General features: G+C 39.7%; 2 protein-coding genes across 5 annotated transcripts in view; both read left to right on the top strand.

Moving 5' to 3' along the window:
* Positions 1–2,317, top strand: part of tacc1 (transforming, acidic coiled-coil containing protein 1) — a 31,248-nt gene extending 28,931 nt beyond the window's left edge. For all 4 annotated transcript variants that reach the window (XM_035905034.2, XM_035905033.2, XM_006784527.3 and 1 more), the window contains 2 exons: positions 47–167; positions 738–2,317. In XM_035905034.2, the coding sequence (XP_035760927.2) occupies positions 47–167; positions 738–803 (187 nt within the window). In that variant the 3' untranslated portion in view covers positions 804–2,317. The remainder of the gene's footprint in view (positions 1–46; positions 168–737) is intronic.
* A 2,727-nt stretch (positions 2,318–5,044) lies between these two features.
* Positions 5,045–27,239, top strand: part of loxl2a (lysyl oxidase-like 2a) — a 25,864-nt gene continuing 3,669 nt past the window's right edge. Inside the window, exons 1-10 of the mRNA XM_006784530.3 lie at positions 5,045–5,189; positions 7,069–7,374; positions 10,268–10,443; positions 17,521–17,729; positions 20,247–20,463; positions 22,117–22,300; positions 24,681–24,832; positions 24,923–25,090; positions 26,485–26,650; positions 26,919–27,159. Coding sequence (XP_006784593.2) covers positions 7,101–7,374; positions 10,268–10,443; positions 17,521–17,729; positions 20,247–20,463; positions 22,117–22,300; positions 24,681–24,832; positions 24,923–25,090; positions 26,485–26,650; positions 26,919–27,159 — 1,787 coding nt within the window. The 5' untranslated portion in view covers positions 5,045–5,189; positions 7,069–7,100. The remainder of the gene's footprint in view (positions 5,190–7,068; positions 7,375–10,267; positions 10,444–17,520; positions 17,730–20,246; positions 20,464–22,116; positions 22,301–24,680; positions 24,833–24,922; positions 25,091–26,484; positions 26,651–26,918; positions 27,160–27,239) is intronic.

The raw sequence follows: 27,239 nt of genomic DNA, 5'->3' as shown, positions 1-27,239 counted from the left end.
TCATTTCTCATTCTGACATTGTCTGACATCGTGTCTTCTGTAACAGGGCCAATGAGGACATAGCCCAGGTACGTGCCAAGGCAAACGGTGAGAGTGTGGCCCTAAACGCAAGCCTGAGAAAGGAGCAGATGAAGGTGGAGTCACTTGAAAGAGCTGTCCTTCAGAAGGTAGGATAAGAGCAAATTTAATTAAAATGATCTGACAGTGTTTAACTGTGTTAGTGACGGAAAATTGTGCTGAAAAACCTGGGTAATTAAGACTGAAAGCTCTACTGGGTCTTGTCTGTGTGCTGAACACACTTTTCATTTTCTTCTGCAAAAAGATGTCAAACAAGACAAGTTTAAACATCAGTGTCTGACTGTTGAATGAACTGCTGTGTGCAGTCATTTTTCCTGGAAGTTAAACAATTAGCAGTTTTTAGTCACTGCTTCACGCAAAACCTGATGTTTCCTGTCACTTCTTTTTTGTATGGGTTTATGTTCAAGATAGTGAAAGGGATGATTTCCTGTTTTCCTTATTTTACTTCTATAAATAGAACACAGTCCAGCAGAATAGTGATTTTAAATGCACTTCATTTACAATGATCTGCCCACTAGAGGGCAATGTTCTGTTTACTTAAAGCAAAATCGTCAAAAGAAGGACAAACTGCAGAGTCCCACTAACTCCATAAATTCTGAATCGCTTAAATGTTTAAGTTTTGGCACATTTAACTCTAATTTTTTTTCTGTCCTTTACAGAATCAAGAGATTGAAGAGCTCACTAAGATCTGTGATGAACTGATCGCCAAACTGGGAACAGAATAGGACGCCTTTCATCAAACTCTGTGGCTCTTAATTGCTTCCTCTTCAGCTCCAGATTTTTCTCACAACAACATGTGCTTTAAATCTTTTACATGATCATAGATCAGGCACATTGCAACTTTCATTGCTTGTTTGTTTAAATATACAGTATATTACTGAAGGACAGTATGGTTGCACTTGCTCATTTTCTCCTTTCAGACTGAAATACGATGAGAGTACAACTATTGTTGTGTTAATCGTGTCAGGACCATTGAAGAAGCACACAATTATAACAGGATGTAATGTTGTTGTTGTTTTTTTTAATAAGTCACTCAATGATTTGTAAACCTTTGCTTCAGGATTTACAGTAAAGTATCATTTTACGTTTCTGGGATTTACCCATTTTCAAGTGTCGTCTCATCACGTCTCGTCTCATAAGGATTTTCCACCCCCATTTTACACTGCATGTGTGCAGGAACTAAGGGAAAAGATGACGCTGGCAGAGATGCATGCACATTTTCTTTGCACCAGAGCACATTTATACTGCAATTAACTGCGTTAATAATACAATCCATGTGCTGAGTGCCTAAATGGATCATTTTGTATAGTTTTCAGGTCGTTTATCTCAGCTTAAGTAAGTTGCCTTTCAGTTTGTATTTCTTATTTCACAGGTTTACACAGTGTGTCCTTCAGTTATACGTGGGTTTACATTAAGCTGTTTTTGAATCTTGGGTATTGTTAAATATGAAGAGCACTTCAAAAGAATCAAATATTAAATCCCAGTTTTTAATCACTTTGATGATACTTTGACTTTAATATAGTAAAACCTGCTTTTATTATGCTGCAGTATAAAACCATGTGGCATGTTTCATTTTCGACTGCTCTGCGTTTGAGTGTGGAAAAGTTACCAGTTGCCATAAAAATGATTTGGGGTTGTGTCCATATTTTATTTATGAACCAAAACATTGCTTGTGCCTTTTGAGAGAAAACAAAAGAAAGACAAACAGGTTTTTTTTTCTTTGTGCAGTTGTTTCCAAGCTGTTTGCAAAGAGTACTGTAGTCAGTGTATTTCTTTTATGATTGAACTGCGGTCCGTTGCAGTGGATTTGCGGTTTCAGTGCTATCACCTTCAGCAATAGATCAGCGAGGCCTGTCGGGTTCATTGTACATCTTTTGCTGTATCAATATTTTCTGGTCTGATTTCACTTGAATAAGCACACGAGTGCATTTTTGGTCCGAAGTGTATAAAAGACACATTTTGTACAGTAGCCTTCATTACATCAGCACAATCAATTGCCAAATGTCACAGCAAAATGAAGTGGGTTTCAGTGTGACCTCATGTCCCGTCGTGGTGGTGTTAACATTAGTTGGAAGGTGCTTTTAAAATTCACAGTTATAGTACATTTTATACTTTATAAAAAGAGTATTCATAATTGTGTTGCTAATGTTTGTAAAATGAAAGAATTACGTATACTCAGATTGTATGTCAACTGTTATATTTTGTGCATTCCTTAATAAATGGTTAAGATTTAATAATATGCCACTCTCCTTCTTGGTCACAATCATTTAAGCTCATTTAAATCATCAGCTTCCGATGTAGCAATAAATAAATGAAAACAGAGACAAGCTAAATCGCTAAAGAGGAGTCATTGCCTACTTGCATGCCACTTACATTAAATGAACTGCTGATTTTTACTGCTTCCGCTTATCCTTTTCAGGGTCGCGGGGGCGCTGGAGCCTGTCCCAGCTGTCATAGGGCGAGAGGCGGGGTACACCCTGGACAGGTCACCAATCTGTCACAGGGCCAACACACAGGGACAGACAACCATTCACACTCACATTCACTTGCACATTCACACCTAGTTGCAATTTGGATTATCCAATTAACCTATCCCAAGCTGCATGTCTTTGGACGGTGGGAGGAAGCCCATGCAAACACAGTGAGAACATGCACACGGAAAGACTCCGGCCTGATGGTGGAATGAAACTCAGGACCTTGTTGCTGTGCGGCAACAGTGCTAACTCCGTGCCACCGTGCTGCCCTAATTTCAACAACAAATTGATTTAGATGTGTAGACTACAAAAAAAAAACTTCAGTCACCTATGTGAAATGTGGTTTAATAGTTGTGTCTTCAGTCTGCTTTAACATCCCCATGTTATGTTGCAGCTTGAATGAAAATACAGCCTGCTTCCTGTTCCTCTGGGCTAGAGTGGGGCTATCAATCATTTACATGTAACGGAATCTGTGGAAAGCAGGTCATTGTTACCCAATAATCACTAATTTTGCTTGTTTGGCTTTGTCTTCATTAAATCCCAGTTTCCCTCTTACATATATCCTTTCCTGATTCAACTTGAGCTGTAAGAAACATTAGGACTTTGCCAAATGTTGCTACGGATGCCATCAGATTCACTGTAGAAACACAGTATTTCTCCTAGTGAAGATAAGATAAGATAAGATAAGATAAGATAAGATAAGATAAGATAAGATAAGATAAGATAAGATAAGATAAGATAAGATAAAATAAGATAAGATAACCTTTATTAGTCCCACACGTGGGAAATTTGTTTTGTCACAGCAGGAAGTGGACAGTGCAAAAGTTATGAACCAAAAATTAGAATACAATAAAAATAAATACAGTACACAACTGTACAGAATAGAATAAAATAAAATACTATATACAGTAGAATAAAATAGAATAAAATATACAATAAGATAAAAATAGAATACAAATGCTATATACAACTGAGTAAAAATACAACGATGCCAGAAAAGATTATTGCACATTAGTGTTATTGCACGTTTGTGGGTGTGTGTGTTTGATCAGTTAAGGTCTTTGTTGTGGAGTCTGACAGCAGTGGGGAGGAAAGACCTGCGAAATCTCTCCGTCCCACACCGTGGGTGCCGCAGTCTGCCACTGAAGGAGCTGCTCAGTGCTGTCAGAGTCTCCTGCATGGGGTGGGAGATGTTGTCCAACAGTGATGACAGCTTAGCCGCCATTCTCCTGTCACTCACCAACTCCACTGGGTCCAGAGGGCATCCTAGAACAGAGCTGGCCCTTCGGATCAGCCTGTTCAGTCTCTTCCTGTCCCCTGCAGAGATGCTGCCACCCCAGCAGACCACACCATAAAAGATAGCAGAGGCCACCACAACGTCATAGAAGGTCTTCAGGAGTGGGCCCTCCACTCCAAACGACCTGAGTCTCCGCAGCAGGTACAGCCCACTCTGCCCTTTCCATGTTAACATGGAGTTATGAGTCCAGTCCAGTCAAAAAGATAAGAAAGAAAGAAACTCAAAATGAGCAGAGCTGCTGTAACAGGCTGCCGCACACGGGGGCGCCGGAAGTAAGCAGTTATGAGGTTACTGGTTTTGTGGGATCAATTAGGATCGAGTGTCACACTAGTTCATTTCAAAATTAGGCTCATTTCTATCTGGAGTCTGGGTTTTTAGATAGCAGAGAGAAGAAGAGAGAATTTGTGCAACTTTTTTTGATCAACATACTAAAATTTTTAGTATCTGACATCTGATGATGACTGATATGAAGACTTGCTTGTTATTCTGAATTAAACTTCTTGCACAGGCCAACAGTACATACCTTCTCAAGCTGGCCTGTTCCAAGCCTGGTCTTTTTTACTACACATTCTTTCCACATGATGGTGTCCTTAACACCAGTGTGCTGGGATACCCTCATGGTTAACGCACATACCAAATAACCAAAATGTTCCAGGTGTGAAAGAGCTTGCTTGACATGTCATTTTCCTCTATCTTAAGTCAGTCAGCCTCTATTTCCACACTGTCCTGTCTAATCAAGGTAAAAGAAATATTTGGAAAGCCCAGTGGAAGCAGAAACTCAGCACCACCCCCTTTATTCTAATTGACCAGCCATTTCACTTTCTCGCAGTCAAGATCATTATTAAGTGGACAACAGCGAAAAATAGGAGGAAATCATCATCATTATCAGTTATATGTCCCTTTATTGACAGTTTTCTGCTTTTCTCTTACTTTGGCATGTTGAACAATACGTTGGAGAAAATTAGTCAATCATCGAAGGCATGAATTGACAAAACCACCTTAACTAATATTATAACGCAGGGAAACTACCATTTAAAACTCCTAGGACGAGTAAAAAATTACTCATTTCCAGATACAAAAAGACCAGGACCCTAAGATTTTGTAACTTCGGTAATCGGGTCTAGGGGGGCGGGTTTAGGATGCTGAGGCACCCTCCCATTGGCTGCTGAGTTTGTGAGGAGTGGGACGGGCGCGCGCTGCCAGCTGTGAGGGGAGCAGAGGAAACGGCCCGCAGAGTACTAAAGGGACAAAGAGCCCCTGCTTCACATGTCATCCTTTAAGACAGGTTGGAAACCTCAGCGTCCTCAAAAGACTGTGTTGACTGTCCTCCGTCTGTCAGAGTAAGTCCTTTCACTTTGGAGACAGCCTCCCTCCCTCCTGCTGTCTGACCGCTGACTGGATGTTGTTTGGCACGTGCATGAATGTGTGAAACTTTGAGATATCACACTTTGTTCAGACTGGGTTTTGCCTAAAGGGTTCTCTTCGGAAACTTAAAAACCTGGCAGGATTTATATTTGCATGGTTTGTCTCTTTTATATTCATTGAAAATGTATTTTATATCAAGTTTTTTCTTTTTCCCTATTTATGTGTCGAAGTGCGCTGGGGTTTGCTGTATCATAACACGAACTACAGTCCTGCTAGTAACAAACTTTTATCATGCATGCTAACTCTGGTGATGACAGCAGACAGCTGTGCCAAGGACCCTTCAACACCTACCGATTTTGTAGTCGATCTTTCTTCACTCTGGTCAGGGCTTAATATCTCTTTATCGGTGACTAATTCAGATGAACAACAGACAGCACAAGAGCCCCGATTTTGCCTGAAAAAGCAATAAAAGTATGTAGGATTTTAGAATTCCTATTTTAAAGGGCAAGCAGTATTTAATTATTGTTTGATCCTGTTGTTTCTTTGCAACTACACGTTTTAAGCTTTGCATGACACAGCATATGATGTAAAAATGTCCATTCACAACCTTTCTGGGACCACAAGTTTTAACTGTTAAGAGTAGATTCTTCTGTAACATATGGGTGTGTCTACAGAAGTGTTGCCTATGACATGCAATATGTAGAAGTATTGTTTACTCATGGATTTTGTATTAAATTTTGTATTAGATACAAAATCCATGAGTATAGTAAAGCGCTATACAAATACAGGCCATTTACCATTTTAAATACACCATGATTGTACACGTGCTGGTTGGAGTATAGTTTGTGCACGCGCAGCTGTTCAGAAATTCACTCAGACTCTGACTGACTGATTTAAAACCATTACAGTGCGCTTTTTCACTCCCTTGGTTTAATAAAGTACAAGACTGAATACTGAAAAGCCAAATTAAAGTGTCTCTTGTACTCATGCTGAACCTGTGTTCATTTCATGGGGAGATTGACCAGATGTTTCAGTATCACGAAACAAATGCTTCACAGTCTGATAATTTATAGGCTGTGTACTCCAGAGGAGGTTTTTCAAGTCTGAAGTTTGTTTGGTTACCATGACGTCAACCCAGGAATCCCCCCCCCCCCCCCCTCCCAAATCCCCTCCCAAATCTCCTCCCTTGCTATTCACAACAGGATGATGTGAAGGTGTCCTAACGTTTCCTCTCCTCCATCCCTCCCTTTACTCCCTCAGGGCTCATTGTCCCAACATTGAGACATTCATGGTTTGCCATGAAATAATGATGCACATGGAGTCAACTTTCTTTGTGAATACAGGTTCAGAGAGTTTACCTTGGCCTCCAGGCACAGATCAGCAGATAAATAAGACGGGCAGCCCCCTCCCTGGAGGAGCCCACATTTGCTCTCCATTAGGCTGTCAGACAATGGAGAGAGAAATTCTTGCCACCTAACCTATGTTCTTTCCCAGATTTTCCCCAAATTTCCCTTTTTTTGGCAGTCGTGTCCATACGTTTGCTTAATATACTGTGAAATTGTGGTCATTTTTTTTACTATACTTGTGGTTGTAAAGTTTCTAGTGTCAGTTCTCTTGAAGCCTGATATAAGAGCCAAACCAAGCTCAGCATTTTATACAGATACTGCTTACTCTCAAATAAACTGAACTACCACATGCCACAAATGACTGTCTTCCTCAGCCTGTCTTCAGATAACTCTCCACGTTAAATCCTTGGAATTGAGAAACCACTTATAAAAATGCCAAAAACACACTTTATTGCAGTGTTATACAGCCAATGGTCACAGTTCTTTGTCTCTTTGTATCTCTCTTTAGGGTATTAATCTTTTCCCTCATCATTCTGCATCATGCTGCGCCTGGCTGTTATCTGCTGTCTCCTTTTCACCTTGCTGGTGCCATCCAGCACCCAGTCAGACTCTAACCAGCCTGTGATCCAACTACGTCTAGCCGGGGTGAAGAAGAAACACTACGAGGGTCGGGTCGAAGTCTTTTACAATGGAGAGTGGGGGACGGTGTGCGATGATGACTTCTCCATCTATGCTGCCCAAGTGGTATGCAGAGAGCTGGGCTTCACGGGTGCCGAGTCCTGGTTGCCCTCAGCCAAGTACGGAAAAGGGGAAGGTAAGAAAAAATGCACTAAGTTAATGAGATGTGTGTGTTAGCCACCAGGACAACCATCTACAACTTCATCTAATCAAAACCCTCCAAAGTTCGACTTCAGATTGGTGCAGAAAGTGAGGTGCAAGTTATAGTGAAATAATCTGAGCATCCCTGAGCTACTCAACCACATCTACTCAGAAATAACCTATCGCTACATGCAGTTTCATAATTTCCATGAAAGACAGGTTTTCCCTTGTCTAAATGCTTATACCCTGAGGTACTGGTTTTCCCATCAGAGGAGAACTGAGACACACCAATCAGTTCAGAGCACTGGAAGAAGGAAAGACTGGAAAGATTTGGAGCGTTAACCAGACGCATACACAGACGTAATCTCATCTCCTCTTTTATAGCCTTTTGTATCTTGTGATTTCCACCATAGCAGTAAAAATACTATCAAGATTCCCAGCTCTGTAAATGTGTTAGCTGCTGGCTGCTGGAGGTGAATGTATGTTGGTAGCGCTAAATGAACTCTTATTAAAGAACTCTTATTAAAGAGTTCATTTAGAGCTGCCAAAGCGTTTCTTCACTCAGTGAGCCACTTCAACAGTTAGGTTAACTTTTCACAGCATTGCTGTCATTATGGAAATTTCAATTCAAGTGTTTTGCAGCTTTATGCATATACTATTATATATCTATAGTGTTTTATAGGAAGCATTTGACAAATAGTTTGTACTATATAGCTGTGTGTGCATCCTGTGTGAAGCAGTTGTTTGGGCTACATTTTAGCAGTGGTTCAGTATATAAAGATGATGTCCTCTGGGACTTGGCTTTGGGAAGGGTGTGCCCCTCAAATGTTTTACAAACTCAGTGAAATGGCAGTTATGAATAGGAAAGCTGCAAATTATATTTTGCACTAATATAAAAAGTTGCACAATCTGAAATAAAATGATCTTTGTGTTGGTCAAAAAGAGAAGGGGGTCCCTGTTTTCCTGAGTGGATGTCAAATTTGTGGTGGAATCACTTTAAAAAGACATGTTCTCACATGTGTGTATATAAAGACTAGCTTTATCTGTTTTTGTTTTTGTTTTTGGTGGAGACAGATGGCTATAAAAGTGATCAAGAGGATTTCAAATTTCCCATCGTGATGACTAATGTGCTGTTGAAAGCAACCAAATGTTTCCAATTGAACACATAACAGCAGAACAGTTACAAGGACATCCTACTTGGATGAGCGTTTTTCCTGCAAGGATGCAAATCATATCCCAGGCTGCTGTTGCACAAATGCTGTTTGCAATCCCAGTGTGCCCCCCCTCCTCCTCCCCGTCCCCCCCCCCCCAAAAAAGGGGGGGGAGGGAAGAAAGTGCAAATGTTACAAAGGTTTTGGCTATGATTTAAATTTTCTACAAAATCCATCTAATCCATGTTATGCAAATCCCTTTAGGTTTGTTTTGAGCTCCTTGGCTATGATATTGACATAAAGTGCTAATAAAGGCTTAATTTATACATTTATAGCCCCATGTAGACTGTCCTCTCTGTTTTTTTCAGTGCTTGTTAAATCAGAATCAGAATCAGAATACTTTATTGATCCCTGGGGGAAATTATTTAAGCCTAGACTGCATTGGTAAGAACATCATTTGCAAAATCCCCATAAGGCTTGCAAATGATGTTCTTACCAATGCAGTCTAGGCTTAGAACAGCTGGCAATGCTGAGTATTTGCTTAGATAAAGGTGTGCTGAGACTGAGCGGGTTCTCCCTCTGCTGTATTGCAGAACCAGAGTGCTTGGCTCTTATTATAACGATGATCCAGGGGTAATCACTTCTCTGCCAGGAGGAAGCTACGTGACCATTATATCCAGTCACTTTCTTGGTATGATCAGGATGTTCCCTTGCAACATGTTGAGACTGCCAGAATAATGAGTTGGTGGTTTCCCTCACGGCTGATTCAGAACAGCCAGCTGGACAACAGATGATTCCCTTCAGCCATGACAACATTTATTAGGCAGGTTTTTGGCTGAAAAAATATACCAGGTTATGTCAGAGACCAAACACATCTCCACGTGAGCAGGTTTACTGTGTCTACGGCTAGACTTCAGTGGACGTGCTAGAACAGAAGCCAATAGGGCATGATTTACAACGCCTGTCAGGGTATAACATTTAAGACATTCTTTCATTTGCATGTTTTTTTAAATGAGGTTGACCCATGTTAGGGAAAGCTAGTGAAAACTCAGGGTTAGGAGAAATTGTGGCTCAGGATGAAGCAGACATAATAGTTGCAAACAGTCAGAGTATAACAACATATTCTAACACAAATAATGATTATGTTATAATTGATTGTTTGTATATTAATTGGTTGGAAAAACAGTTAATGATTAGGTGAACAAAATATGAAAGCCAAGACGATTGGCAGATAATCTTTTGTACTTGCTGCAGTATACACATATAGTATGTATGTTAAAGGGAAAATATAGTGTTATTGTTTAATATTTTTTATAAATGTACTTAAAAAATGATCTTGACAGTGCACCATTGTCTGCTCAACTGCGATACTCTTATATGTGCTGCAGACACGGCTGACAGTATTGTTGACAATTTAGTTGGAACTGCTCTTTTGGACTAATTATGTGATGACACCATTTCTAAATACCGCCAAGTATCTTTCTCTGTGTTCTGATCTGTTAAAGATTTTCACATCAGCCTGTCACAAGATAATGTTGGCCTGTGATAAGCTGAATACTTGTTTTTTATAAAACAAGTATTCAGCAAACAAGTATTCATTTATTTTATAAAAAATAAAATAAAATTCCTTCAAAAGCACCGTCATCCCTACCATCCAAGAAAAGTCCTCGTGGGCAAAGTGAATCAGCATCTGAACACACATCCATCTGTGTGTTTCTCTGTTTCTGTTTGTTCCAGGTCGTATCTGGCTAGACAACGTGCACTGCACAGGTAGCGAAAAGAGCCTGGCTCATTGTGAGTCCAATGGCTTCGGAGTATCCGACTGCAAACATTCAGAAGATGTCGGCGTGGTGTGCAGTTCAAAGCGCATTCCAGGATTCAAGTTCATTCGGAACCAGGCCAACAGCCAGGAGGTAGGACCAACATACTGACAATCAAAATACATGCATATGGTACAATTGCAGTACAATTAATATGTGCATATTTGTATAAAATCTTTCACAAATGTTAAAAAAGGCTAGCGTAACTTGATTGCAGTATCACTAACACTTTGGTAGAATGCACACATGGTTAAAGCACAGACATGAAACCTGAAATGATGTTCTGCATCAGTTCAGGTTACATCAGGTTAGGCTTGGGATGAAAGAAAACCTTATCATAATTTATTGCTTCAAATGGCTCCAAGTTTGTTTTTTTAAAGCAGCTGAACTGTTGAAAGAAGGTGTAACATAATATTCAAAAGTTTTAAGAAGCTAAAGAATATACGACGCTTACTTATTGGTGTAGCGTTGTTTTTTTTAAATGATTAGTAACAACTAATTACTATCTAAGAACAAATATATACGTTTTTCATTTGAATTTTAAAATAGTAACAGGTGAATCCCCATGTTTCAAACACTGTTATACTGTGATTATGCTAAGCAAACACCAACTTCCAAATGCCTTATTTGAAGAGTTTCGATGGTTAAAATAACACACTGAGGTAAGCCCTTCTGTGCAAGAAGTCACGTCTGCTATGGCATCATGCAACTGAAATGATCCATGAGTAAGCTAAAATATTTAGCTGTCTGCTCCATGTTATACTAATGACTTTGTCAGGACACTATTAGTCTACTGCCCACACCAGAACCCCACTCTGCACACTGAGATTGCAAAGATGACTCAGACGCCAAGAAGTCCTTCCAGCCTGGCTGCTGAAAATGCCTCAGTACTGGATGGAAAGTCAGTGTGGGCTTGTGCATGTGACAGAAGAAAGGGAGGGAGATTATTAGAGGAAAGCATTCCTTCAGCTTGTCTGGAAGCAACTTCCTTTTAATAATGAGGTTCCCCTATTTAAGACCACACTGATAGAAATGAGTTTTATTTGGCAGTCTTTAATTAGTGCTTTACTTTCTTTGCAACTGGACTAAGTACAGTTTCTTTGTTTGCTCACACTACGTGTGGGGTGGTAGACTTGGCTGCGTTACAGGACTCTGTACAGCAGCCAGAACAGGGACTATATTTTTCACCGGATTTAGTTGCGATAACACGCCCGAGGATAGCATCTTAAATCCTTCTTTGTTTTGTTAATGTCTAGTCCAGTCATGTAGGAGGGCTGAAAGTAGAAGAAAGGTGAAACTGAAATGTTTAATTATGGACTGTTGAACCTTATTTACAATACTCTTATTTATATAAGTTTTATATATAAGCACAACATCTTGTTTATTGTGTGTCTTGTGTATTTAGGGCCTCTGGGGTGTTGCTTTAGTTCAGTCCCCCACCCTCTAAGTGTTTCCTTGGTTTGGCTGAAGCCTTTTAAGTCACAGGAGAGAGGAATGGGAAAAAGGTGTAGCTACACCTCTGAACTATACTTGAACTGACACCAGCAAAGAGCAGCACTGTTCCTGAAATCTGTTTATTCACAGCATGAATTGACATTCTGTGTTCAGTGTGGAAATTCTAAGTAAGGGCCAATGAAGCACGGTGTTCTTTATAACTATGTGGATGCTATGAAGAATATTTCCTTCAAAATGACGAACACTCGTCTGAAATGTGAAGAGTTTCCTAGGACATTACATCTCCTTTTATAAACACGGTTTTGGTGCTGTGCCTGCTGATTTTTAAATAATTTAAGTGAGCATGAATCACTAGCATCACTACATCACTAGCACTGCAAGCAATGTCTTGATTTATAAAATTAAATAGTGCATCTCTACAGTGCACAAATTTGCCACAGACATTAATAATATTGCCTTTGTGAGGAAAAAATCCTGAGATTGCGTTACACTTTATCAAAGATGGCTCTCTCTATCAAGTCCTGCTTTGACCACAAATAATAGTATGTGTCCTGCTGCTGGCATGGGTTGCCCAGTTAGTATTTTTGCGGTGTCAGTCAAAAACATAAAATCCTAAAAGTAGCATTTACAAAATATCAAGTAACTTTGCTGAAAAACAGCTTGAGAGTCCAAACTCAGTTAACCTCAAATATTCCCAAGCTCTGATTTGTGGAAGCCGGGTCCACTTTGCTGCAGTCTGCTACTGATCTGATCAACAATTTCGCCAGTGCAACCATTCTCAGCTGGTTATGTAACGCTCCTGAAACAATAACACAACAAACATTCCACTGTGACTGAATCATTATAATATTAATTATTTTAGCATGCAGCACATAATGCACACACACACACACACACACAATAACTGTTTTATTGTGTATGATGGATACTTTTGCTTTTGTCTGTCTAACCCAACACAGCCAGTTTACTACTAGAATGTGTTTGTTTCACACACGGATGGAACATCCTGGCAGAAGAGATCTTTCTAACAGTACAGTGGTTACAAGCAGAAGACTTTGTTTAATCTGTAGTTAGTAGTGATGATTACAAGCTTTGCCAGGTTCAGGTTTTTATGTGGGAATGGGACAGTACAGATCGTGATGTCTCATACGTAGATAATTATAGGTTCATGACATCAGCATAACTTTTGTGCTGAACATTGGGGGGGGGGGGGTCAAGATGTCTGTCTGTCTAAATAAATAAATCTGGGTAAATTCCCAGATGATTAAAAATGCGACTATTTTGCTGGTAATAACTGAAATGAGTAAAGAAAATCAACAGCCTATCTATGCAAGATAATTTATAATTTTATTGGAGGGGTTATATTGGTTGGGTCTAATTATTGGGGGTGTCATAACCCCCCTAACCCCCCTGGAAATTATGCCCCTGGTTCATGGTAAGGATTCATAGGAGTCATTGCAGGATGTTCTTTACTTTGTGTTTTCCAAGAAGTTGGCACTGCTGTGTACTTGGTACATAATCATGCAGACTTTCACTGCTGAAAAGGAAAATCCAATGCAAATGTACATAAGATGGATTTGGTTTTATATGTATCTTTTTCTAAGTAGTTTTCACATAAAGAAATCGCACACCACTGCTTGCAGAACATGATTATAAACAGATTCTATTCTATGGTCCAGTGAACAGAGATTAACTTCTTCCTGAAAAGAAGGAGTAAAAGCAGCTGTAGTTGACCAATAGACTATTCATCATGTTTACTTCAAACAAACACTTTCATCAAGAATCAACACCCAGCATTTCTAATCACAGAATGCGGCACTTAAAAACCTTCCGATCTTTTACACACGTAACAAGGGTAGAGGTTGCACTTCACTCCATCAGATGAGATGGGGCTGGCTCATGAGAATTTCAGTTATTCACACAGTCTGCTGTAGGACAAAAAGAAGGAAACCCGAGCCAAAGTAGGATAAGCCTATTCAGGATGATGTATAGCAGAGGCTTTTGAGGAGATGAGTGATCAACGGGAGAAAAGGTCGATGCCTGCCAGAAGGCTGAAGTCAGTCTCTCTCTTGCAGATAGAACTGTGCAAGACATTTAACACATGTTCAGCAGCTGGAGCCTCATTTCAGTTCTGGGTTGCACAGCTTCCAAGTTCTGATTTTTATTATTTATTCTTGAACTTCACGTGCACATTTCGCTGGCTCATGTGAGCCTCTCGTTTGAATGTAACACAATCTAAGTGTCTGTTTTGTAAAGTTTACACAAATGAGATTGTTCTGAAACAAGCTGTGAAACAGTCGTAAAAGCGTGTTTATTCTAAGATAAACTTGCCAGATTCGTTTAGTGAAAACACACAGAGTGGATCGGCTGGATCTGATTTGACTCTGTCAAAGATAGCAAGTAAATATGTTTGCTACTGAATGTCTTTTTACTATATTAAAGCACTTTGACTGGAGTTTATTAGTATAGTTCCACAGTCAATCAAATGTTTGTGTTTCATTTCCTATATTTTATATTCAGCACAGACACCTGTAAACGTGTGTGTGTGGGGGGGGGGGGGGGGGGTTTCTTTTTTCCTATCGCAGTGGGAGAAGTGTACCCTAATAGGTGTTCCAGATGCAGTGACCACTGAAACTCACTCTCTTTCTTTCCCCACACACACACACTCGCTATAGTCAGTCAGACAGAAGGGGGGCCAATGAGGCAGAAAGTTAGGTGGGGCAGATGTAAAAGTCATTTCAAAGAGCCGTACTGTTCTTTTGCTTTTTCAACTAAACTTTGGCTGATTAGCATTCATACTTGCTGTGTACCGTTGGGCGGGGCGGGCGGGGGATGAGTTGAGCACGTGTAGATGAACGTGCAGCAGGATCTGGAAAGCTGATTGAAGTGAAAGAAGTGCACAGTAGTGGAAGCATTAGTCACCGGCTAGACCACAGGCTCATGTCCACACATTTACATTCTGAGAGGGAACCCAGTCAGAAAAACAGTCTGCTCCCCAGCTGGAAATAGTTCAGTAATGGACAGAGCTCACTTCACAGACTAGCACCGAATAGATCTGAAGGAAGGATGTTCACTTTTTTCAGTTGTTACTTACAAGCCAAAAAACCCCATATGAATTATTATTTTTGGATTTAAAAAAAGTTGTAGAATGAGTAAATCATTTCAGGAAGTTGGGAAATGAGATGAGGTAACCTTGTAGAAATGCTCGTATTAACCTCAATGTAATCGGTAGGAGGAAAAACTATTTGTCACGTCACACTGATTCAGATAAAATCAAAATATAAATCCTACTGAGCACTTCAGGAATATGTTGACACTTTAGGAAATATACTGTTTTCTTCGTTGTTGTTGTTTCCTGTTTTTCTTAGATTTTCTGGAAAGAATTACATAAAAATTACTGAAAAGTGAAAAGTTTGAGACAACTAATGGAAATAAATAAAATCATCTACAGTTCTGTAAAAAAATTTGCCAGTGTCTGAAGCACATCGTGTTCTTAGTTAGATACAAACCATGCTCTTAAACAGATCCAAAACTGCTTGTATTAAAGTATTTCCCTCTGTATATTTTAGTGATTCTGTATTTTCTTCTGTTGTAATGTGATAATCCATTTTTTTGTAGCTGTGTAACTCATAACAGTTTGTCTTATTCCAACACAGGAGCTGAAATTTATTTATTTATTTATTTATTTCTGACTCTCTTTGAAAAAGTGCTCAAATGTGGCCAGCGTATCGAGTTGGGCCTAGGCCAAACAGGATTATGCTAAGTTAGGGGGACGCCCAAACTGATCCCAGCTGTGCATATCTGTCCTTTTCTCTTCAGCGCACACTTTCAGAAGGCCAGTTTCCTGCCTCATAGCCAAATGCAACAATGGTCAGATGTGTCTTAATAACCTCATATCTGAGTGATTTTTCTTACTATTTATTTATTTGGCTATTTATTTATTGAACTTGGTCTTTTTTGTTTTTGTTGTGGCACGTTCTTTTATTTTCTTTGTTTATTATGAATTAAAAAACAGTCTAAAATCCTATAATTACATTTTAATTGGAGAGAGACAACTGCGTGATCATAGTCATGTCTCCTCACCTTCCCCTGCTAGACACGGAAAACACTCTGTCATGCTATGGCCAGCAGGAATCTTCTCATGAAAGAGTGGTTTTTACCCGCTCTAACCACTGCGGTCAGAGGGAGGACCAGGGTCACTGCTGAAGCAGTGTTAGTGGAGGCTCCTCCTTCCCTGCAAGACCCTGAAGCCTTGAACATTCCCTCAGGCTGACGCCATCTCAGGAAACCACCCTGTGGGCAAACATTTGATATTCTGGGAGACATGCCTGAATGTTGGGGTTTTTCAATGCTGAAGAAACTGGCTGTTATAAAATTACTGAGTTCAGCATACCACAGAGCAGCTCGGAGTTTTGGCTCTTTTTGGCACCCTCAGTGCAACTTCAGTCAGGAACAAACGGCAGCACTTGGCTCATGGAGAGAAATGAAGGAAGGCAGAGTTATTAGGTAGCTGCTAAAGCCCTTAGGTCAAAGGGTACCATTCTTTGCTGTATCAGCACACATGATGCTAATTGTGAGCACCGGTGGCCTTCGCTCTGACCGGCATTTACAGCCCTCAGTAGATAGCTTTGGGCTATTCTGCACATTCTCTCTTCTGTCTTTAGCCTTAACTTGCTTAAAATTGAATTTTACAAAATGTCATGGATTGCATGGATTTTAAACTTTTTGTTTCACTGCTTCCCATTTTCTGATACTTCTGCAGTCATACTTGCTTTGTATCACACGCAAGTATGTTCATATCTTATGAGATATGAGATGTGAGGTCTTTTAAAAATACATTTGACCTACATTCCTTCCAGATTTGGCCAAAGGGAAAAGACTTGTATGTATCCCTTTGTGCTCTGCTTGTTTCATCTTTGCTCCTGACAGAGAATAGTGACATTGATAAAAGACCCAGCAGCTTGTCATGTATGAACTATTCCCTTTCAGTGCTTTTTCTGAGGAAATCCAAACACTGTTTGCCAGTTTTGACAAAACTATGAATTGAAGTGTGTGCCTCACACAAGCCATTCTGTTGACAGACAGTGATCTCAGAGCCTTGTAATGTTTTGAATAACTGCTAATACCTGATGCATTTCTCATGTCAAGGGGGGACTTGACTCCACTTCTAGACCGATAAGCAGACAGAGTTAAAGCCATCTGTTGGTCTGAGTTTAACTTAGACCTTAACATTGTGGTGCATTTGCAGAGACACTAGTTTTTCTCCTCATTGTCTGTGTGTCAGTGAAACAGAATTCACTCTTGGTGGTGGGGTGGTGAAGAGGCTTATGCAAAAATACCATTATGCAAGTTGATGGGAACTTTATGTAATAAATAGAAAATATAAGCTAAGCTTGCCAATATGTGCGAATCCAAGTCTGGGCAATTAATGTTCCCAAGGGCCCACAATTAGAGACTAATTGTTACATCTACTCTTTCTTGTTTTTTTTTTTGGAAAAGTAATTGCCCACCCCTATCCATCTACAATAGACCACAGCCATCTGTTACAAATTTATTAGAAATTCTGGAAAACTTGCAATATTCAATTGAATAAAAAGTCATACTGTAGTCAGGGGTCAGTTTTTGCCATTGGACTAAAAGTATAATACTCTGTCTGTTTTTTACATGTGTTATATACAGGAGCGCGTGAAACATTATCTCTGTTCTGTTTGTCAGGGCTTGACGGTACAGGTGGAAGAGGTGAGGATCAGGGCCACATATTCTCACAGAAAAAGGATTCCCATTACTGAGGGTTTTCTGGAGGTAAAAGACGGAGGCAAGTGGAGGCAGATCTGCAATGAGGATTGGAACCAGATGAATAGCAGGGTCATCTGTGGCATGCAGGGCTTCCCTGGGGAGAAACGCTTCAATACCAGACCCTACAAGTGAGTAATGTTGCTGGGGTCAGCATTAGGGTTTAAACAATTTCAACTAGATGTAATGAAAAAACTTCATGTGAGTTAAACATTTAACATTTAGTCCAGCTAAATACAGCGCAGGTTATTGCGCCGCTACATATGAATTCTTTCAATTTCACACTGGTGTAAAACATCAAACCAGACATTCTTACAGGCTAAACAATCCATTTATAAACTATATCATATTTTCTGGCAGGAAACATAAAACTTTATTACTGCCTAGTTTACTTAAGAATGTTTAGCCTATACTATGCTGATGTTATGAAACATTACATAATAACCAGGTTTGTTTACTGTGGCCGTGACTCACGCCTTCATCCATTTTCTACCAGAGTAAACACACTCGGGCCTGTAGATTCCTGACAAGAAGCCAAACACCACCAGAGGAAGCTTTGGCATATGCAGGATGAGTGCAGTACATTATGAAACAGTGGCTCTTCTGGCTCTATCTTTTCCGCCTCAGTGGTTTTATCACAAAGCTTTTCAAGTGTCACAGACAACATGCAGTCTGACACAACAGAATACAGATGTTTTGTAGCTGCTGCACATGAGAAAGCAATCACAAGAGCACACAGACTCTCCCAGTCTGTGAGCTGGCATCTAAAGCCTCCCAGAATGACGGCGGTGTAAAATCAGTGAAATCGAGACCTGAAAGACACAAGAATATATTTACAAGTACTGCCGAGCAGGTCTGCAACTGGATTTTCTCATTGATGTTTCTGGGTAAGGATATCAATGATCTGGTAAGATCAAAGCAAAGAAGGTGGCATTCATTCAAAGAAAATCAGGATCATTTAATTTGATAGTAATGCATTTCAACCAAAGGAAATATATGGAACATGAAACCAGCGTTTAACTTTGTTTATTACTTGAGATCATAAAGCTGATGTGGTTGTAAAACATGTGATTCTGCTGTGGTTTCACATGATTCACCCTCTCAATCTAAATTTGGCATCACTTTAAAAGACTGTGTATTGCCCTCATGTTCATACCAACTTGAATTTAAATTTAAACTTCTAAACAGGGTTTAAGGACTAAAAGGTTGTAAATAAAGCTCCTGCTGGTTTCACTACATGGTATGCTGCTTCAGGGTCCACTCTTGTTGGCTTCTTCAGTGACCCCTAGTTGATTACCTCCATTCAAGCTTGGGGTCATAGGAATGTTAAGGTATTTTCACAATACTCCCATTGTGCTTCACAGCAACAAGGAGAAGACCGCTGAATTCCTCTCACTAAAAAAAAAATGTCCATTCCCCAAAACATCTGCTTATGATTTTAGTAATGTGTAAGAAAGAATGGTGAAATATTTTATTTGTCTTTTAATATGAAAGAAGTGATGTGTGACTATATAGTACTCCCAATCCAACTTTAAGCATCTTTTTTTCCTGCAATTCTAATATAGTATAAAACTGCATTTTTAGAAACTTTATTTTACATAACTTAGTTGATAGTAGACTTTTCTGGCATCCGTTTCAGTAAGTGATTAATGGTTCAGTGGGACTCCCAAGCAAAACACTTTAAAATATTATAAAAATATTATAAACAGCAGTATGACCGAACACAGTAGTGAATAAATATTGACTATAATTATCCCATAGTCTGGGGTCTACTAAAGGCAGGGAGTGGACCTGTAATGAAGGACTTGGCAAACAGAGGTTTGAACTGAAAAACAAAAGCAGAACGACACCGGAACGTGGAACAAACAAGCAGACTAACTACAAACTGAACAGAAGCTAAACTAACAAACAGACGAAAGTAACACCCACAATAAGGGAGAACACGACAACGAGCAGAGGGCGATGCAGACTGTAAATACACGGGAGGGTGATTACAGGAGTGGAGACAAATGGGAACACAGCTCAACAAAAGCAAAACTAACGAGACGGAAGAAGCTGAACCAAACATCAAACACACGAGACAAGAGATTATCAAAGCAAAACGGCAAGTAACACTCGCACACAGACTCAGACTAAGACAGGTGAACTTGACACTGGAACGGATATTAAGGAGATATGACGGACTGGGAAGACCAAGGATGAAACACAGAGAAAAACATGGGAACATGACTGGAAATTGGAGGTAAACAAATACTGGGGAAAAGAGGACAGGGCACAGAGATGAGACAGTGACGACTGGACATGGAGGAGAACAAACAACAAACCATAAATTAAGAACTATAAACAACAAAGTCCGATGCACTAAAAGAATACAACAATCAAAGAGTCCAGAGCAACCTCAAAAGCTGAGTCCAAGACCCAGGACCTTAACAATAATGAAGTTCCTTTCCCTGGAAAGTTACAAATCTGTTACTTTTGGCATCAACTAATACCAGTGGTTGGAAAAATGTTGGCATGTGTCATTCTCCAACCAAAGAGGGGAATAAATATGATGTGTTTTCTAATACGGTTCGTAAATCATGCAAAATTACCCAAAATTTGACATTATATGTTGTAATAGTTTGTTTTACTTTATGATTCTTTCTCAGATTGCTGGCCAGCCGTCGAAAGAAGAACTACTGGGGCTTCTCTATCAACTGCACAGGCAACGAGGCTGACCTTTCTGATTGTAAACTGGGCCGAGAGATAGAGAAGAAAGGCAACAGCATCTGTGGAAAGGGCATGCCTGTAGTGGTCAGCTGTGTGCCTGGACGGGTCTTTGCTCCTAGCGTCAGCATCGGGTTCAGAAAAGCCTACAGGGTGGAGGTTAGTCAGATTAAACACACTATACAAAGTCTTCGTTTCAAAAGTCAACATTCATTCTTGATGTGTGTATGGTGCATATTACATTACTTGCTTTTTTAACAAGGTACAAAAATTGGTCTTGCTTGGATTGTAAAAGGAAAGACATCTTCATACTGATCTACGTTCATGACACTGTCTATTATAAACTCTACAAAGAGAAAAGATTTGTCTGTGGGACTTCATGTGGCATAAAAAAGGGTAGTGTTTAGTTGGTTTTCTTAGACTAAGTAGTAGTACATGGAGTATTTCTTATATACACGTCACTACATAACTACCATACATAATTAAATAACTACACCATAACTACACCTCGTTATGGACATGAATGTCTTGGTAATTTACGTTATTAATGTTAGCTTGTTTTGTCCATTCCAAAACGAGTTTTGATGTGTGTTTGGGCTCATTGTCCTGTTGGAGCGCCCACTTTTTTAGCCATCCAGCTGTTGTTGGAGGTAGTCTAATACATTCCCAGAGGATGAGGCTACCACCACCATGCTTTGCAGATGGTACAGTGTTCTTAGGTTTGAAAGCCTAACCTTTAATCACATCAGCTTCATATTTTTTGAAGGTTAATCGCTTCTGGAAGACTTCCTTGTAGGACAAAAATCATAAACTTTACTTAGGTTTTGTTTATGTTGTCACATGTCAAATTCAAATTTCAAATTCAAATTTTTATTTGTCACATACACAGTCATACACAGTATGATATGTAGTGAAATGCTTGGACAACTGCTCGTGACCTAAAGAAAAAAGAAAAGGCTATGAATAACATAGGAAATAAATAAATATGAAAATAAAAAAAGGGTAAATTTAACCAGGAAGGAATAAAATAAAATATAGAAAATTAAGTTAAAAATGAGATAACTGTACAACACAAATTAGAATGAAGGGTAAATTTAACTGGGAACGAAGGGTAAATATAACTGGAAAGAATAAGATAAAATATATAAATTAAAGTTGAAAATAAGATAACTGTACAACAAAATACAAAGTATAGACATATATAAGAATGTAAGAGAAATATAAATATATATACACACAATAACAGTAGCTGTACAAATATTAACTGGAGATGAGGAATATAATGTCCAGTGTTGTGCAATCCACATTATATAGTGTCTCTGGCTGTAGTTGAAATTTGTCATAATGCAAATGTTTGTATTTCTTCTAGATTAGCCACAGTTACTCACTTATCTTAAAAGAGAGACACGAAAGCTCCATTTAGAGCCTGTTTGCTTTACAAACAGAGCATACTGCTGCATGTTTACACTGCATTATAAGACGCACAAACATTTCTGGTTTGTCTACATAGTTCAGTATTCACATAGAAGTCCAGTAATGGATTACAAGATTTACTGGGTATTAATAGCCCATCAACCATCGTGTTGCATCACTGGATGCTGAGATCATTAAGAAGGTCTAGTTTTGTAAACTTTTCAGGCTCACTCTTAGTGTTTTCAAGCTAAAGATAAATAAATAAATAAATAAATTCATCCAATCATCCATTAAACTGTTTTAGTTTTCTTCCAAAATGTAATAACAATTATAATCCTTAAGGTCATTCTCTGTAAGATATCCACTAATTTTAGCTTTTTTATTGTCCTTTTTCCATAGCAACCCCTAGTACGTCTAAGAGGTGGTGCCATGATAGGTGAGGGGCGAGTGGAAGTCCTGAAGAATGGAGAGTGGGGAACAGTGTGTGACGACAACTGGAACATTCGCACTGCCACCGTGGTGTGTCGAGAGCTGGGGTTTGGCAGCGCCAAAGAGGCCCTGACTGGCGCCCGAATGGGACAAGGTACTCGCAGATTTGTCACTAGCATATTATTGATGCATATAGTGGTACACAACTATAGTTGTAGGTATAGAATACTTTTCTTTTCTTTTTAAATGGTATTACTCAGCAAGAGCCCAAATACAGCCTGACCAGACCTCATTCCCAGCTGTGAAAATGAAAGGTGTGGGACTCAGGACTGGAGACCTTCCACCTTAAATCTGATCAGTCTGTTTTTTTTCTCACCTCAGTCAGTCTAGACCTTAAGTCAGCACATCAAGGCATTAGGGAATGTATAGAGCAGCACATTCATGTTTATACATTGACCCAAGACCTGATTCTGTGAAATGAAATATACCACAGCCTTATGAGAATCACATGTTCCCTGGAACAGTTGCCTTTTTCTCTGCCTGATTCTCATAGCAAAACAGAAACGTGCACAAAATGTTCCAGTACAGAGAACAGCTTTTATGGGTTACAGAAAAGGAATTCTTTGTTGGAGAGTAAACGAGGTTACGTGGGGGATCGTTTTTTTTCTTTCGTTTTTTTATGAGCTGACCACTGGATCCAAAGATGGCACCACACACTCTTGAAATACCTTGTTGTGTTTGTTTTCAGAAGTCAACAAAGTGGACTAAACAAGCATGTTGGTAGATTTCCTGATTTGTTCTACTGTATTGAGGGAAGTGGATGAAAAGAAGAATTTCTGGATGTCATATTTACTTTTTTCAGCTGGTAGAGGATTTCGCTCTTTGTGTAGCAGTTTTGTGTTATGCATCGATAGGTTTAATAATTTCTAAATGTATCCTATTTTGTAATTTTTTAAATGCATGTTATTATAAAATAGATTTCACGGATTATAGTCATTTGTCAATCCTTAATATTGGCTGCATGGTTACAACGGCACTGTGTTCCTGCTGTTCCACTAAATTTATACCTCTCTATTGGCTCCCTGTCACTATTTTGCAAGCTTATATCACATTCCTGCTCAATCTCACGGGAAGAGTAGCAGCATAAAGTTAGCACTTGCATGTTATTGTGGAAACTGCGCCACATGGTGAGAGAATTTGTATTTTTTACAGGCCTTACGTGTCTCATTTTCATTTGACATAGGCGACTGCTTGTTTCCTTTGCAGTATAAGTACATATGTTTGGACAGACAAAAATCTCTGGTAGGTAAGACAGCAGCTGTTTTTGTCTGTAGTAGTTGGCAGTAAAAGCTTGTGTTTCCTGCGGCTCTAGTTCCCAAAAAGTTATGATGCCGTTTAAAGCAGAATGCAATTTGAACCATAGATTTAAACTGAAGAAGTGCAAAGAAAACATGTCAACTGTTTCACTTGAGAATTTTATTGCTTTATTAAAAATATTATTATTTTAAATTACACACCAGCATCACAGGTTTAAACAAGTTCAGGCCTCCTTTATCGTTTCCATCAGGTTACATGTCTAAACTGAAATTTAGCACCTGGACTCTTTCTGTAGGGACATGTCATAATACATCTTAATTTTCTTGCTAAAATATTGAAGAACTTCTCTGAAAAAGATGTGAATGTCAGCAAACATTGCTCCATAATCTTTAAGTGTTGTTTAGCATTAATGGACCCTTTACAGTAAGTGCAGTAAGGTGTCACAAGACCATTACAGATGGTGCCCTTTCCTTTTTCAGTTGTTTTTAGTTTGCCCACAGGACAGTTTTCCACTTGATCTCAGTCCATTTTAAATGAGCTTGGACTCAGACAAAGCAAATGCGATTCTGAATCTTTTTCAAGTTCTTTCCTTGCCTTGCCTTTCCTTAAACTTGCATTTGAAGTGCCATCTAAACACTGGATTTGCTTACATTGTCTTTCGGAAATTCCAAATTCCCACTATAAAACTGGGTCTGTTTTTAATGTTAACGGTCCAAAGAACACAGACATTTAATTAATATTGGTTTTTGGCCTTGCCCCATACAAACAGACATCTCCCCAGAGTGCTTTTTAATGATACTAAGTCCTGCAGTCTTTCACAGACCGGGGACTTATTTTAGTCTTGTTGCTAATTAACATCATTAGTCGTGATTTCCCAAGAGTTGTTTTGTTTCTGTGTCTGTTTTGTTTTACATTGTCACTAAAAGGTTGGGACAGGTACAACAAAAACTAAATATTTTCCTGGAATCCATTTCAATGCAAAATATTATTTTTCAAAATACAATCAAAATCCAATGATCTACTATTTTCAGTAAATTCATCCAAACATTTTTGGAAACAGGGTTGTAAAACCATTGTGTAACCCAAATTGATCACGTCTTCTTTCCAGTAATCTGAAACTAGCTTTTCTCCTCTGTAATGTACACAATATGAATACCTCAGCAGTGAGTTTTATGACAGCAGTACTCTTTGTTAATGTGCCTAATGTGTACCTGCAGGCATTGGACCGGTCCACATGAACGAGGTGGAGTGTTCCGGTTTCGAAAAGTCTCTGACCGAGTGCTACTTCAACCCTAACTCTTTGGGCTGCAGCCATGAGGAAGATGCAGCAGTCAAATGTAATGTTCCTGCCATGGGCTTCCACAATAGAGTGAGTAAATTCTGTCTACCATATAGAACAAAAAACTATGTGTGTGTAACAGTTCAGGAGATGCCTAAATGTATATATCCCTTCCCTCAGCTTCGGTTAAGTGGCGGCCGTAACCCATATGAGGGCCGTGTGGAGGTCCTGGGGGAGAGAAATGGCTCTTTGGTGTGGGGCACGGTGTGCAGTGACAGCTGGGGGACTATGGAGGCCATGGTAGTGTGCAGACAGCTGGGCTTGGGCTTTGCCAGCAATGCTTTTCAGGTAAGGTCTTCCTTTAAGCCCTCTTACATCCAATCGTTTTTAAAACGAGCTTATCTTTGCAGCACAGACTTTCAGCATGCTCAAAGTCAGTGAATACCATTAACTCTCACTTTAATAAGCTTGAGCTTTATTGATCCCTGGGGGCAAAAGAAAGACATCACTTCCTTACAAACATCAAATGCACACAGTGAGCACAGATGGGCAGGGAAGCGGTGAGAAGGAGCTTGATTTATTTTGTTTGAAGTTTAGTGGACGCTCCACCAGTAAAGCCCCTGGCATTACTTCCTACCGTTACTCTTGTCCTGCTTACGTTTCCTTCTTGATTTTTAAAGAAGACCCCAAACTCCCTTTACATCATGATGTGAGAGATGTGCTAAGACCTCTCTTGGGTTTTTTTTATTTTTCTGTTTAAAGGCATTTTGCATTTGTGGTTTCAAATCTTCTGGAAAGTATGTGTGTGAATCATGGGGAGGTGCATTTATAGCAGCAGGGGGGCTATCTGACTAAAGTGTGCCTATCTATGCCAAGTCATCTAGTCCAGTCCAGGCATTATAATAACATGTCCCCTTTATTACCGAATGCTGTAAGTTATCATTACGTAAGGGTTATCGTGTTAAGAGTAATAGATGTCTAACTCTTTGCTATCACAGAGCAGGACCTCTGGCCCTCTAGAGCCTCTTTCCTGTCTGACTTTTAACTGCTTCTCCAGGCAAACTCCACCACCAAATGGAAAGAATGACACTGAGCTTACAGCTATACAGCTTTATGTCTGTCCTTCTCCTCAGCCCACCAGCAAATACTCCCACATCCATATCCCTCAGCTTAATTTACTTCTCATGACTCCTCCACTTCCTGGGTAGATGATGGAAAGTATGAGTTTTCCTAACAGAAGGTTTTCCCTGTGGTCTGCAAAATGTTGTAATAAGGCTGAGTCAGGCGTGAGAGGACAAGAGAGCATCTCTCCCTGTGTGGGTGCTAGATACTTTGATTAGACTACATTTGGCTTGTGGGACACCTGGTATGGCAAGTCTGAAAATTAAATACAGGAGGACAAATAAGATTATGTTGCTGTTGAAAACCTAGCTCCCGTACAGATCACGGTTTCCACAACACTTTGAGGAGGCTGATCTGTATCTGTTTGATTGCAGCTTACAAAAAGAAGTGAGCCTAGCTGTGTATGCATAGCTTAGCAGCAGTACGTTTTGTGTAGACTAAACAAACATACAGGACTGTAGTTAGATCCAGGACTGTAGTAGATATGTTGCTGGTGAGTTTTGTTATAGCCAAGCTCTGTTTTTGAACTTTTTAACAGTAACACAGGGGTATCAAGCTTTGCATCAAAGTCTTGATGCTGTGTAGTGTATAATGTGTTTCTTGTGCTTCTCTTATAACAGGAAACATGGTACTGGCAAGGAGACTCATCAGCTGATGCTGTGGTGATGAGCGGGGTGAGGTGTTCAGGAACTGAGCTGACTCTGGAGCAGTGCCTGCATCACGGGAAACATGTTGTCTGTCCCAAAGGAGGTGGACGCTTTGCTGCTGGGGTCTCTTGTACAATGAGTAAGAAAGTGCAGAAAACCATAACATATATATTTAGAACCTTACATGGGTTAGGAGCTATGTTTCTAAAGTATTTATTGTGGAAATGGAAAAATAGTTTGAGGACATTGGTGTAGTACATGCTGACTGAGGGTTGTGACTGGGTCACTTAAAAAGAATGAAACACTTGTAGTTTTGTAGCTGTTCAATATAAATGTAATAAAAGTTTCAGTGTAAGTTTCTGTGCACCCTCATGTTCTAAATCAGCACGATTCCTTGTTGCTCGCAGCGGCCCCTGACTTGGTCCTGAACGCTCAGGTTGTGGAGCAGACCACATATCTGGAGGACAGACCCATGTATGCTCTGCAGTGTGCCCATGAAGAGCGTTGTCTGTCCGGCAGTGCTGACAAAGCTGACCCTAGCTCCTACCGCCGCCTTCTTCGCTTCTCCTCCCAGATCCACAACAATGGCCAGTCAGACTTCAGACCTCGGGCATCACCTCAGTCGTGGGTCTGGCACGACTGTCACAGGTGACGTATCTGGAACAGATATGTGCAAACGGCAAACGTTTTGCTTTTTCCTGTAAAAATTCAGAGGAAGCCAAACTTAT

Source organism: Neolamprologus brichardi, chromosome 5 (assembly GCF_056152115.1).
Source record: "Neolamprologus brichardi isolate AB-2024 chromosome 5, ASM5615211v1, whole genome shotgun sequence".
Lineage (NCBI taxonomy): Eukaryota > Metazoa > Chordata > Actinopteri > Cichliformes > Cichlidae > Neolamprologus > Neolamprologus brichardi.
Note: the sequence above shows the minus strand (reverse complement) of the source record. Positions and strands in the feature narration are given on the sequence as shown.